At 37.3% G+C, this 15,481-nt stretch overlaps 1 protein-coding gene across 1 annotated transcript in view; it reads right to left on the reverse strand.

Moving 5' to 3' along the window:
* Positions 1–15,481, reverse strand: part of Mpdz (multiple PDZ domain crumbs cell polarity complex component) — a 144,939-nt gene that overhangs the window by 28,394 nt on the left and 101,064 nt on the right. The window contains exons 26-29 of the mRNA XM_051188103.1: positions 11,188–11,365; positions 8,463–8,573; positions 4,576–4,677; positions 1,393–1,555 (exon numbers count right to left, since the gene is read on the reverse strand). Coding sequence (XP_051044060.1) covers positions 1,393–1,555; positions 4,576–4,677; positions 8,463–8,573; positions 11,188–11,365 — 554 coding nt within the window. The remainder of the gene's footprint in view (positions 1–1,392; positions 1,556–4,575; positions 4,678–8,462; positions 8,574–11,187; positions 11,366–15,481) is intronic.

Below are 15,481 nucleotides of genomic sequence, written 5' to 3' on the forward strand. Positions count from 1 at the left end.
TACTTTTGTTTAGTGGTGAGTGAAAGCTTTTCCAACAGAGAACAGTCTCCACCATGTGTCACATCATGCTGGGCAGCAACTCAGAAGGAAGAGAATGGGCTTCCGTGGTGGAGAGAGCCATCAGGCCAGGACAAGTCAATATACCTGTCTGAGCTTTGAGAATTTGCCCTGACTACATGATATCAGATTTCTTGCTTTAGTTTGTCTACCTACTTTAATCTGAGAGGATATGGCCCCATGTAGGTGCCCAATGCAAAAGCCCATGCCAGTGTCACCTGATAAGCCCCAAGACAGAGAGTCATCTTAGGAGCCTGGCCCTGATGAGCAAGACAATCATCCCACATGAGTAGTCATAAGTTCTTATTTTAAGCCATTATGTTTTGTGGTAACTGATTTCAAAAACAACCAACTACCTGTAAGATGGGATCATTGATTAGGTGATTATTTTTGACAAGTCATCTCTTAGAAAAGAACTACAGGTCTAATAACCTACACTTGTTGATTCTTTCTACATCAGTTAAACAAACATCCCTGCAACCCATTCACAGTTAAGCAGGGTAACTTTCATGTTCCATGTTTTCTAGAATATGTGTACTGTAGACTTCTTAAAGAAAATAGTTAGGTTTTGAAAAGAAAGCTTTTTGAGTGCTGAAGAGATGGTTCCATGTTAAGAGTATTTGTTGCTCTTATGAAGAATCCATGTTCAGTTCCCGGAACCCATAGAGTGGTTATATCTCCAGTTCCAGATGATCTGGGGCCCTCACGATTATCCAGGGCTCCAGGCACACATGTGCTGCATACACATGTATTCAATAAAACAAATAAATCTAAAACCATTTTTAAAATGAAACTTTTTAACTTGATGACAAATTTATGACTTTTGGCTCAAATTTTACATGGGGCACTGTATCAGCATTCCTCGCATACCTAAGATACATTAGTAGCCTGAGAGACCTGAATTCAAACTTGAGACCACTTCCTAGATGCCCAAAGAGTTGATCTTAATAACTACAAGGACACCATTCTAGTGCCCAAAACAAAACATGAGAAACTCAGAGCATAACACTAATAACAATCAGATACTACAAGGAGGAATCTGAGGCCTATAAAGGGCAGAGGTTGTTCAAGAAAGTTGATCTGGTACTGGGTTCTGAGAAGTCCTCTTGACTGCTGTAATTCTCAAATGAGAGGGCTTTATGAGAAATGCACATTTAATGTAAAGAAGGAATGTGAAATCATGCCTCAGGAATGCATGTTGTATTCAAGGAAAATAAACAGTAGTTTTCCCACATACAACTGCAGTATAGATCATTAATGCTGAAATTTTGTTCATACAAAAACCCTGAGCTATTTTAAAACTTCTTATAATTAAGAGCATCACAGACAACTTACTCCAGCTGTACCCAAACTCATCCGCTTTGTCTGCATCTTCTGAGACTGTGATTGCAGATGTCTGTGCACAGTCACTACCCATTTCTGAGAATGCTGAAGGGGAGGAGGGAGGAACATCACACAATGGAGCATTCTCTGATTCTGATGCTGACTGGTTGGGGGCCTGTGGGAATAAGAAGAATTCAGTGGGCATGTGCAATCTCATGAGAACTTACAGGAAAACAAATAAGACTATAATTCCAAAACCAAAGGCTAGCTTGAAAATGTTCTCCAAATAACAGAAATCTTACACGTGCATGTAAGAAATGTTAGCCAAGATTCAGCTATCAGAACACAATTCATTAAATTGTTATTTGCTGATGCAAACAATAAATAATTCAATTCAAAGGCTAAATGACCTAAGAGAAATTTGTTCATGTTTTCCTATTGGAGAAAAAAGAGTAAGGATGTGTACAATATGTTATGGAGCATTCAAGTCTGTCAAGAAATAAACAAATCAGTACAAAGCAAATTAACAAGAAACATATCCCTTAAATCTTGTTAGTAAGAGCCACTGAGATGGCATAATGGATAAAAGCACTTGGGCAAGTTCAAAGGCCTGAGTTCAATTCCTGGGCTCACACAGTAGAAGGAAAGAACTAATTGCCACAAGTTTACTTATGACCTCCATATCTTGACGTAGCTCTGACATATGCACTCGCACATACCAATATCCACAAAATAAATGTAATAATAACAGCATCAAAACTTGGAAGACTACACAGGAAGACTTTTTTTGGTGAAGCTAGGGACTAAACACAGGATCCTACATATACTTGGTAAGTATTCCACTGAGTCACAGCTCCAGCCCCACATGAGCAATTCTTTGTTGTTACTTGAACCCAAGAAAGCAAGACACATTGCAGGCTGCTCTCTAGGGACAGCATGCTTGTTAATGAAGAGCCTAGACTCAGATCTGTCTGGTTTGGGTTTAAGGCCACCTCCAACTTTTTATTGTCATAGTAGCTCACAAGGAATCCTTTATACAAAGCCAGACATGACATGCCTGGTGTCACTTAGGATCATTAGTATTACTTTTAAAAACAATTTGGTTTAATTGAATTCTTATATAAGTTATTTATGTGGCAGCAGGTCTGAATTTGAAAAGTTTGCAAACCTCTAGGTTCTCCAGTGTGTTCCATTAATTTGCAGATGAACACACTAAGGCCAACGAAAGGAAAATCTTCTTGAAATTCAGGTGCTAGACTTCCTTCTCTGTAGTTCTTTTCTGTTGCATTTGTTTATTTAGCATACTAGTGTGCATGAGTGTGATGCCTGAGGGTGAGTGTGGAGGACAGAGAGTAGCTTGCTAGAGCTGGTTCTCTCACCATGTGATTTCCAGGGACTGAAATCAGGTCATTGGTCTTGGTGGCAAGTACCCTTAGCTGCTAAGCCACCCTACTAGTCATTTCTCTGTTTAGTTTTTATAATACTGCATATTGTATTAAACTGTCTTCTCCAGTTTCCATAGTGAAAGAGTACCTATATCTCAAGATCAGGGACATGAAGGATCAGGAATGATTAGCTGGTGCTAGGAATGCGAATATATCAACACTAGGACTTCATGCACGCAATATGATCTTTTTTGTTAATTAAAAATGCACATAGTTTACCAGCAGAGCACAGGACTAGCTGACAGATTCAGGGGCAATTTATTTTCAGGCACAGAACTTCCTGTACTAACAATGTTCAGTTTACACATCATTGGCCAAACAAAAAGTTACAAGTGCCAATGAAATTTCTGCTGTCTTCCAGAATGCTATGCTATAAATTTCTCAAATAATATACAAATAAAAATGTGCAAGCACACCAGAAACTTCATATGATCCAATCAAAGCTCACACATCACACTAAAGAAGACAGGATATAAACTTGTGAAGAGTTCTGGTCAAAAAGAAAATAGCTTCTCTGTATCATCAAAAACAATTATTTGGCCAGGATGAATTAATTCAGGTTGACAGATGCATATTTTATAGTTCATTATACCTTTCTTGTTATTCTTCTTAATAATGAAGAAAAATTCTGCTAATCTCAAAACTTCTTCAAGATTACAGTCATACTTTCACACTGTGATTACACACCATAATTGTAACCCGATTTAACTGTGTACTCATAGAACTAATATTACTTTTTTCCTGGAGGTGCAATTAAGTCTTCTATTTGCCCATATCAAAATAATGTTTGTTATTGACAAAATAATGACATGTTACTGACACTTCTTCCAATTTGTTAACAAAAATGTATATTTAACAAAGGTCATTTAACCTTGTTGGAAGAAACAAAAATGGAAAGGCAATCACCCCAAGCCCGTGTGCACACATCAAGCAAAATGGACATGCATGTCACACAAAAACACACCCATATGGAGACAAACCTTAAATGGTGTAGGAGCAAAAGGGTTAGTTGGGGAACAATGGGAGATGATAATATTTGGATTTTGTAGCTCCTACAGTAATAGAAAACACATCCATTCAGGTCTGGCGTCTTCTACCCATGACACAGTAACATGAAAATCCAATGAATATTCATGATGTGGTTTATGAAAGAAAATGTTGACAACTTTCTTCCTTTCTATTACCAAGTTATGGTATAAAATAATCTTTATAAATTTTTATTTTAAATTTGCTCTTACAATTTCATTAGAATAAGAGAATATCCAAGTACAACTGACAAGCACAGAAACATTTATACTTCCTAACCTGGTATTCATATAGGCTTAATTTAGGAATATTCAGGGGCTTTGTCATGTACACATACACACATACAATTATTGGCAAATTGGTTAGAGAGCTTTTATGATTATGCTATACAAGTCTGAAGATGTTTTGAGACAATTACAAGGTTTAAGAAAATTATATACTAAAAAGTAGTTTATACAAAAGGCAACAAAAATTTAAACATAAAATACTAAATCAATCCAGAAAAAAATACTGGATTCTTATTTTAAATTTCAGGCAAAAAAACCAATATTCTCTGGCTGGACAAAGTCTTTACAAGGACCTGCATGCAGGTGCAGTACAGAAGACACAGTGGTTTGTTTTTGTTTTTCTGACCAAGTGTAGCAAACAGTGAACTAGGACAAAGGCATAGAAGCAACAACAAACATTTGCAAAGGCAAGGACAAGACAATGGACATTATCCAACCTTGTCTGTGGTGAGCTGGAGAGAGTCAGCAAATGGGTTAGTGCTGCTGAAGCTGTACTTAGGGTAAAGGCTGTGTGGCGGCAAGGAAGGCAAAGGTAATTTCTAAAAGGAAACAGAAGATGTATTTAAAACAACCCTCTCCCAAGATCAAAGTACTTACTGATTTTAGAGACCTGCCTAAAAGAAACCAAAGAGTCTAATGACCCAATCCTATACTGGAGTCTAATCTCTCCATAAAGGAAACTGGATGGTCAAGCTGACTCATATTTCTTCCATTTTCTCTGAAGGTTTTACTCCCATGGAAATGCATGCGCTCTGCCCTTGTTATGTACTAGCTTCTGACTCCTGAGTACCAATACTCCTGTTTCAGAAGGAAAGCCAAAACATTTTTTTCGTTTACTTTTAGAAGTGGGTTGACATGACTTTCAATAAATGGTGTAGAATGCACAGTAAGCACTTACCTGCCAACCTGCTAGTAACCTTCCTTACTTTACACTGTCCCCCATTAAGGGAATTGCACTCTGACTGGCCAGTAGATGCTGATTTAGAACAGTCACAGTTTTAAACTTTAAAAGGTGGGGGAAAAAGAAAAATAAGAAATGAACCACTATACAGTGAGTTCTACTTTTTGTGGAGATTTGACATATTCATATTTTTTAACAAAGGAAATGAAAAGCTCTGATAACATCTTCTACATTACTGAAGAATTTACAGCTTTGGATAATATTTAAATTCTGTGTTAAGAGTGTTTTCTCCTAGATTTTTGTGACTTGCCTGTAGTAAGCTCCTAGCCAGGACTGTTAGAGCTGAAGATATGTATCAAAGGCAGGAAGTCAGCCAAACAGAATTTAGCACGTTCATATTTAAAAAGACAAAAAAAAAAAAAAGTAATTTCCTTAGCACAATAAACTCTTCCTTTCACACTCGCTATCTTTTCCTTCTATTGACTGTATCTTTCAAAGAAAATTGCAGACATTTAAAATTCATGTTGGCTCCAATTAAATGTTTGTGTTTCTTCCTCTGAAAAAGCCCCATTGCCGGCCGGAGCAGAGCGGAGGGACTGGTCACGTGACTCTGCCCTGCATGGGAGAGCATGCTGGAGACACTGTCCTCCTGTGCCAGTATCAATGCTTCTGCCACATTCCCCTTTCAATCTGTGCTTCCCAATGTTTTTCCCAAGAGGCAAGGCAGGAAAAGATACTGGTACAATGACATTTCTGTTCCTCTCAACTTCCTCCCTGATTTTCAGTTTAAAATGTCAACTCCTGCTTTACTCAAGAGGGGTAGAAATGCCAAAAGACATGACCACTTAGTAAGATGTTAGAAATGACTGGACAGTGGAAAACGCTGGAGGCCTGCTGGTGTGGATGGAGACTATTTCTATTCATCATGCATGGCACATCCAGGGCCTGAGTGTCCTTTGTAACTGTGTGGAATAACAACAACAGAACCAGGATGACAGGCCATCGTGAGAGGTCCCGAGTTTTCATTTTTATTCAGACCTTACAAGATTTTAATTTGGCATTTTAAGCATAGTATAAGGTCAGAGGAGGGCCTGGAATGGTAGGTCACTTTGTCAATAAGGAAATAGTTTAACTGATAGTTTGACAAAATTAAAAAAAAAAAAAATTAGGATGAAATGTTGAAATGTCCTTAGGACCATGGAAGTAAGGAACATTATATCTGAGAGGACACTAAAACATCCTCTGGCCCCACGAAGGGGCCCACCCAGCAGTCAGATGTGCACAGCCCAACTCAGATCATACTGACTGGTTATATGGGATATGCTGTTCTCATCCCTGAATAGTCAACACACAGAGAAACAGACACAAGGCCTTCTCAACCATGTAAGATTTTCCAGAAGCTTTATCTTATGCTCACAAAGAAAACTTCACCACACGGGGACTCTATGGTAAGTGCATTTGTGGTGTTTTTCCTTGAACTAACCACAGGCCTGATTACTTCCATTTGGAAGTAAATCACCACTAACAAAGAATATCTCATTTTAAATGCAAAATTAATTCTAGTTTCCCAAAGCAAAATGTGTCTAACTTGACTAAACATGTCATTTCTAAGCAAGATTTATCCTGGAATAATTGCTATAAAATTAGGTGTCATTATGCCTCAAATAAAAAAAAAAAAAAAAAAAAGGAATATTTTCCAGGTGTATGAGACAATATCTTTCCAGCTCATTAGAAAATGTGATTGGCATTGAAAGAAATGTTTGTAGTTTAAGTGTTCAAAGTAATATTAAAAATCACTATTCACCAGTTTATAATATTATCCTAAATTATGAGCTAGAAATTAAAATAAAACAAAAAATGGAATAAACCCTCCCCCACACACAAAAAAATGGCTGTAACTCAACTTAAACAGCCATTTACAATATTACCATGCTGTGTCTATGTTTAACACAACAAATGTTAACAAATGTATGAAGATTTGTAGTTATTTAAACAAACTGAATAGCATTTGCAAAGAATGCAGCATGAGGCAGCCCTATCATTTGGCAGATTTTCTATCTGAATGGATAATTATTACCTAACAATAAACAACTGAATGGTTAAAAACGGCAGATGTGAAGAGAGCTGCTTAGATTAAGAACCACTCCATCCACTCCACACTGTGAACCCCAGGCCAGAGCCACACCTGTCTTGTCTACAAGGCAATGGACCAGTAACATGAACCTGGGCTCTGTACTCAGGAGTACAGAAGGTTCTTCTCATTCATCTCACTGATCTCACAGGGAGCCTGCTGCTTTCCTCACCTCATTTGAGCATCAGCATCTTAAATCTTGATTTCCCAGGTTAAAGTTCAATGTACTTTACATACAACACAACATATTTTAAGTTTCATATGAAGCCTTTGGCTGCTCTCACATGTACTAACACTTTTCTTTCAAAGCCAACTAACCCTAGACCTGCCAGCAAGCACAAGTCCAGGGAATGAGTATACACCCAAAGCTTTTACACCCCAAAACTGGCATTGCCTGGAGCTTCAGGAGCTTGAGGAATCTTGGGAAATTAGTACTAAGAAAACTCCACTATGGAGGTACATAGATGTCTCTGCATATGAAGAGACATTTCAGTGAGGCAGAAAGGACTCAAAAGCAACATTAAACTATTAGCGAAATAAATGTTCACCTTTGGCATCACTAGGACATATCAAATATGCTAAGCTGCAGTTTGTGTCCTTTATATCAATAATAGCCAGTGATAAATATTCTTAAAGTTTATTTTAATTCAGGGTCTTGCTAGATGATATCAGGAGCATGGAATTTGAAATCCCCTGGCTTGGTCTCTGGACAGGTGGGTTTGGAGGAACACAACAACATGACTGGTCTCTAAAATAAATGTTTCCACTACTTTACCAATGATGGCCGAAGATTAAAGGGGCTAGTAAGTTTCTGTCCCCAAGTACCTGCATTCTGATTATATCTGCGAAATAATTATGAAATGATTTTTACATAAGGAGAATGTACTTTATGAAAATTTTGTATCCAGTGGATTATGCAAATACATTAAAGATCTGATGTTGTGAGTGCATAGGTAGGAGATTATAGCTAAAGAATAAATTTAGGGGAAAATAGAAGTCTATAGTTTCCAAGAGACTCAACTAAAAAGGACTAGTATTTAACCTACATATCACATTCTATTTCTTTCATTAATTAATTAATTTATTTTTTATTCAGAATCAATACTAGCAAGATATCCACTTGGCATGGTGACATACAGTAAAAGAGATTTGCAGGGGAGCTCAATGTTTCAATGCAACAACAAAACCTTTTATAAACACCTCTGAGATCTCAAAAACTGGGAGGTGCACATGCAGACAACTTGGCCCTTGCTACATTAGATTCCAAGTTGAGTACTGTTTCAGTATCTTACCCTTGGTCTGTTTATAATGCTCTGTACCATAAATACTACAGGGTTGCCTGCTTTCCGAATGGCTTCCACAGCTTGTTCATGGCTTGCATCTCTGAGGTCCATTCCATCCACCTGCAATGGAAGGCCTCAGCTTAACAATTTCAGAAGCTAAAAGAACAGAAGAGCAATTTGTATCAGGAGTTCTGAGGCTCCTTTAGAGCCTGGCAGATTTATTTCGGTATCAAAAACAAAAGGAACTGTTAGGCTACACACTTCTCATCCCTCTGTGGATTTGTGGCACACTGTTTGGATACAGGGCTTGCAAAGTCAACTGGAATCATAGCCAGTTGAAATGAGGGCTCTGCTTCTCCATTCCTCGCTGTACTTTCTGCTCTTCTATGTTCCTGAATCAGTTTATGGACAAGCATCATTAAAGAGACAATCTAGGTGGATGCATCCAGGGTCCCTGTCATCAAAGCCTGTGCTGGACTGCTAATTCTTCATAAAATAATTTACTAAGGACATTGCAGGAGCAGGGAGAATGATTCTTTCTGTGTTTCTCTTAGAGAAATTTAAAGAATAATAAGAAAAAAATTAGTGTTATTCAGAAATGTGAGACTACTGCTAGGTTAGTTTTGCAAAAGAATCTGCAGTAGATGTAACAGAAGTTGTAAGCAAAGAAATTGTGCTTGTTTGTTAGTTTCTTATATAAATAGTTTGGAAAATGAAAGGTAATTTGTAATGTTTTGTGGGTGATGATGAGCTTAGCTTATATACTAGATGGTCAGGAAGGAACATAGTGAAAGGGCCAAATGCTAATTCTGCCAGATAACCGCAGATGTTGTCATTTCCACTTATCAAGTAATGCTCTTGCAGTGGACACAATTCTGAGGAAGAGAACCAATCATTAAGCCCTGTCATACAATTAGACACATTTAGTTAAAAGCCTCTCAGGTTGATACTTCGGTAATATGACGACAATTTTTTAATTCATACTAAAATTATTTAATGTTTCTAACAAATCAATATTCATGCCTACTGTAGATCAAACACTGTTCCTCAAGTCCAAAGCAGGCACATTACTATAGAGCTCTTGTTATAGAATCCTAGGACCAGGGGCCCAGGCTGCCTATTTCCTTGAGAAACTCTGCATGTGATGTACTGAAGAAGTTACCACTAACCTAAGTGCAGGTATTCTACAATACACATAAAAACATCTTTTCTTTTCAATTGGAAAGAAATGTTTTAATTAATATTGCTTACCTTTAGTAATTTTAATTAATAGTTAATTATTTTAAAGGGCATTTGGGAGCAAACTATGCCCAATCATGTCTAAAGATGATTGTAAGTAATTATTGCTTTTCTCTTTAGGCAGAAAGTATTTAATATTTAAACTATATAAAATAAACATCCTAGAACAATTCAAAATTGAAACTTTTAGATGGGAGTTCTAATTACAAGAAAGAATTCCATTAAAGGAGCTAGTAAATCATTTAATGAGAATAGGCCAGTCTGTCCTGTCATTTGTTCTTATAGAAAGGCACAAGATGCCCATTTCCTCTCAAATTTCAATCTCTCATTTCCTCAGGCCCAGAGAATGAATAAATAGAAGAGTGAATAAGATAGCTAATACTAAAACATTTTATTTTCACTTCACAATTCTGGTGGGGAGGGGGTTAACCCAGGGCCTTACATGTGTATGCAGTGACCATGCAGCACTGAGCTAAATGCCGGGACAAGGGTTCATTCTAAAGTATGACTGCTATATAATATCCAGCCTCTGAACTAGGAAGGCATTTGAATGCATAAGCCTACACACTGAGAAAATTAGACATCCCTTGTATAAGGAAACATAATGTCCATTACCATCACAATCATCTTTACTTATCAGTTACTCCTTTACTTTCACTCTATGGTTTAGAAAAATCGGACTCCTCAACATTTTAAATCTAACTGTGCCTAATCTGATTAGACATTTTACTGTACTTCTTTGAGGTATCTCGGTTACTTCTCTGTTTCCTTCTGGCCAGGCAGGCACAGTGCTTTGTCTACTGTGGACACTAGCTCCTGACTCAGCACCGGGAATATAGTAGCTGCTTTTTAATACACATCAGTAAATGCATGTGTGACTTTACTGCACATAAGAAGTCTGTGTAAGATATTAAATTTAATTAGGGATGGCATGTGATTTGATTATGATTTTTTCTTCAACACAGCAAAGTGCTTCCTCTGCAGTTGCACATAAAAGGCCTTCTTTTAGGTGAAGGGGCATAGCTCTGAGGAGGAAGCTCCTAGCTTTGTTAAAACTTTAATTTAAAAAGTAATCAAGTTTATAGCACTGAAAATTTGAGGAGAAAAGACTCACTTGGAACAAAACGTCACATAACAAAATTTGTGTACATAGAAATGACTACAGTAAAATATTCCTAGAAATAATATCTGAACTGAACTATGAGATGTATGTTTTCCCTGTATATACATGATATTAAATATTATCGTTTTCCCCTAAGAACATTTTTTTATTTATATTCCTTACGACCAATGCTTTTATAATTGGTTGTCTATATTTCTAAACATACATTTGTTTTTACACAACACACATAATTTACCATCACATCCATACAAAAAATAGGTGAAAAGAAGAAAATGAAACAAACGCTTGATTATACCACTAGGGCAAGGATGGCAACTCCTTTGGTAAGAAAGTGAAAAGAAAGTTTTGAACAGAAAGCTCCCTGGAGGTTACCTCAATTATTCTGTCTCCAGGCTTCAAGGTTCCATTTTTGCCAGCGGGACTATCTTCAAGAACATGTTTGATGAAAATGCCCCTCATCACTTCACCATTGCTCAGACGACTCCCCATCCCTCGACCACCAACAATGCTGATACCCAAAGACTTGCTTGGTTCTCTCCACAGTTCCACCCTTAAAACAAAAAAAAAAAAAAAAAAACAAAAAACAAAAAACAAAAAATAACTGTAAACCCCCAGAGAAAAACACAAAGGGAAAGCTTCCTGAATTTTAGAATATTCTGTAGATGACTCAGCAAATAGGGGAAGAAAGGGTTAATTTTAGCTAACATCTCCATGTCTTTGTTCATGATCATCAAAGTAAGGACAGGAACTTAAACAGGGCAGAAATCTAGAGGCAGGAGCTGATGCTTGATCCTTGTGGCTTGCTCAGGCTGCTTTCTTATGGAACCCAGGACCACCAGCCCAGGGATGACACCACCCACAATGTGCTGGACCCACCCCATTGATCAATAATTAAGAAAACACCTCTGGGCATTTTCTCAATTGAGGCTCCCTCCTCTCTGATGATTCTAGGTTATGTCAAGCTGATATAAACCTAGTCAGTACAGACACCAAGAGCATAGGCAATAAAAAAGACACAGACAAATTGGACTTCATTAAAATGAGAGGAAAAAGAGACAATTCACAGAAGGAAAACAACATTTGGGAATCACACATCTGATAAAGAATTAATATCCAGAACGTCTGAATGAATTTCCTAAGATCCAGTTATCAAAAATCCAAACAAATGTATCTATTAAAATTTAAAATAAATAAAATTTATCTATAGGCTTATAAATGATTTATAGAGATGTGAAATAATGAGTAGCATCTGTAGATACACAATCAATACCCAATAGTACATTACCTCATACCCGTTAGGTTGAATACTATTAACAAGAACAGAAAATAACTAGTGTCTATGAGAATGGAGAGAAATGGGAGCTCTGTGCATTGCTGGTGGTACTGTGACAAGGTAGAACCACAATGAAAAATTAAAAATACAACTACCATATGGGAACACAACCAAAAGAATACAAATCAGGGTTGTGAAGAGATATTTAAACACGTACATCAGAAAGACATCATCCGCAACTGTTAGTAGGTAAGTGTAACCCTAACTTCTATTAGAAATGAACTAATAAGGACTAGTGCTAACTGCATAATCTCAACAACAATTTTGATCCCTGGAGCCCATAAAAGCCAAACGTGTTGGCTCACATCTGTAATATCAGTACTGTACAGAGATGGGAGGCACAGACAAAAAAGGACTACCCAGAAGCTCACCTTGCCTTGAATTATTAGCGAGAGATAAACTGACTTCAAAAAATTGTTCTCTGACCTCCACAGGCACCCACACTCATGCACACACATACCACATATGCAATAACAGTTTTAAAATTTAAAAATGAACAAGCAAAATCATCATAGCTTATTGGGATTATATTCTTTCTTAAAAAGGAAGAAAATGCTGAAATATGTTTTGACATACACAAACTCTAAGTATTCAATGTATATAAAATTGACCAGCTAAATGAATATGGTTGTACTCACAAGAAGTCCAGAGGAAGCATATTCAGGGAGAGGACACAGACTGGTTTGCTCAGCTAGGAAGTGGATAGGGAGGTAATGTTCAGTGGACACAGTCTTAGCTTTATAAGATGAAAAGTCTTCTGTAGAGGATGGTACTGAATTTCTATAGTGAAACCTCTGAATCACACACTTAGAATAGAATAATAAATGTCTAATCTCAACAGCACCCTAGTCATAACAGATTAATTAAAATACTCCCCCAAATTATGTGTTTTGTTGGTATTAATATTGAACTCAAATTCTATGCTAATGTACAGCCCAGTGGAGAAGTGGCATTTTGCAGGAGTGTTAATAATACAGACATTACATGATCAGGAGACTCAGTTACCACTGAACAGATGGCAGCTCCTAGGTTTAGCAGCCAAATCCAGGGAAAGAACACTTTTGCACACACTAATCAGAAGCTTGCCTCTGTGGGAGTCTTCCTTGCCAGAGCAGACCTGGTCATTAACAGTCAGGCCATGAAGGGCAGCTGCTGACAATATTCTACATGAAACCATCCTTCCAGCACCTCCCGAGGCTCCCTGAACTGCTTTGCACCTTTCCCTCCAGGAAGCACAGCCGCTCCTCACTGTTCTGTAAGTTGATTTCATATGCTACTACCTTGCAGTCTTAGCAGTTTATCTAATGTCCCTCCCTACCCACAGAGTCAACACAGAACTAACCCAGAATAACTATCAACAGCTAAAGAGTTAAGGATGGACGGAGGATGAGGATTTAAGTGGTAACATGATCGTTTGGTGTTTGACATCAACACCACAAAAGGAAATAGAGGTAAGGGTAGACTGACAGGGCCATCTGTGAAAAGGGAGAGATGAAGCATGAGGTGATTTTCAGTGAGAAAGAAACTCAGGGTATTGACCCTGTATCTATTCCAGACTTAATGGAAGACAATGGTGTTAGATATCAGGACAAGAAGACAGCATTGTCAATGTGTCCTCAACACTGACATTTGGGGTGTCTCAATGAGAGGAAAAATAGGACTGCTGCAAAGTGAATGAACTGTCAGAAGGAAGGGGCTACTGTAGGGCTGCAGGTGTGTCAGATAAAATGCACAACACAAATCTTTCCTCTTTGGTCAGGCAATTTTTTTTTTCTTAACTGAATATATACAATCCTCAAAAGTTGATTTGTTCAGTTGGAAGAAATTGATCCATGATCTTTGTGAATAAACAAACTAAAATATTATTCAACACTTTCTCTTTAGTTTATACAAATCAAAGAATCAACATCATTTTCTATTTTTATATTTAATTTTTATAATAATAACACTATGCATTATTGTACCTATTTATATGCATATGTGTGTCTATGCACAATTATGCATATGTCAGAGTGAGGTATACACATTATGCACACAGGTATATGCAGATGTGTGTGCCTGTATTTGCACATGCCAGTATGAAGTGTACATGGATGCTCATGCTTGTGTCCATATAGAGAGAAGAAAAGGGTCTTCAAGCCCCTTTGAAATGTTTCTTTAATTAGTTTTAATAGTAAGTTGGTTAAAACACAGAAATGTGTATGTATACACATTAGAAGCCAGGTAGCAATCTTGAACTCCTAAGAAAATTTTAAAAAGGAAGACAGGAAATATCACCTAAGGCAGTCCATTGATAAATGTGAGTTAAATGACTTTGGGAGTGATATAAACAACAAATTATAGTAAGACTAAGGGTGTCCCCACTGTGATCTTCAAGGGAACTAATATGTTTCCACTTAATCCTCATATTAAACATGGAAGGTACATACTCTTTAGACCCCAAAAGGAAGAATCACAGATTAGTGAGCTCTGGCACTGGGTACTCTAGTGGATCTACAGTTTAAACATACTATTGTGATGTATGGTCTGTGAATCCTTAAACAATGCAGACAATAGTCAAATGATCACACAGGCAAAAAAACTAGGCTGCCAAGTCATTAGACACATCATAGTGAGTATCCCTGGATGAGAAGGACACCTGTCAAGAAGCACTTTGCAGAGCACGTTCTGGCTCTGGAACCAGACATCTGGGTTGTGTGAACAGAGTCCCTGGATTCCAGCCCTGCTCTTCTGCTACTTAATCACATGTCATTAGGCAACCTCCTGAGTCTCTTTGTCTTATTTATCTCAGCTGTGAAACACAGCCAATAAAAGTCTCCAATAAGATAGTCTTTTGGTAACCATCATGATGGTGGTGATTTGCACAGAGATTGCAGGAAGTATACTAATCTATCTGTATGACAATTGAGCAGGTATGTACCCACCTCCTCAAACCTAAAGTGTGTAAAAAAAAATGTAACATTTCCATCCATTGGCAGAAAACTTTTAAAAAATGCTAAATATGCCATTTGGAGAACACTTATATATTGAAATAGAAGTGGAAACTGTTATAATGACCATAAAAAAGAAACAAGATAAATTCAAATAAATGTTCAAAATGCATGTAAATCTATAAGTCAGTAATTCTACTTCTGGATACATACATATTCTAAATAAGGTTTCATACACACATAAAAAATACACATTTGCTGTACAGAATTAGTGTAACAACATACTACAAGCCACTTAAGTATTAGCTGTGACCTGAATCAGCTACAACAAATCTCCAAAACACAAGATAAAACACTAAGCAAGCTGGAAAATTACATACGTGAAAATCACTAGCAAAGACCT

Source organism: Phodopus roborovskii, unplaced genomic scaffold (assembly GCF_943737965.1).
Source record: "Phodopus roborovskii unplaced genomic scaffold, PHOROB, whole genome shotgun sequence".
Taxonomy (NCBI): Eukaryota; Metazoa; Chordata; class Mammalia; order Rodentia; family Cricetidae; genus Phodopus; species Phodopus roborovskii.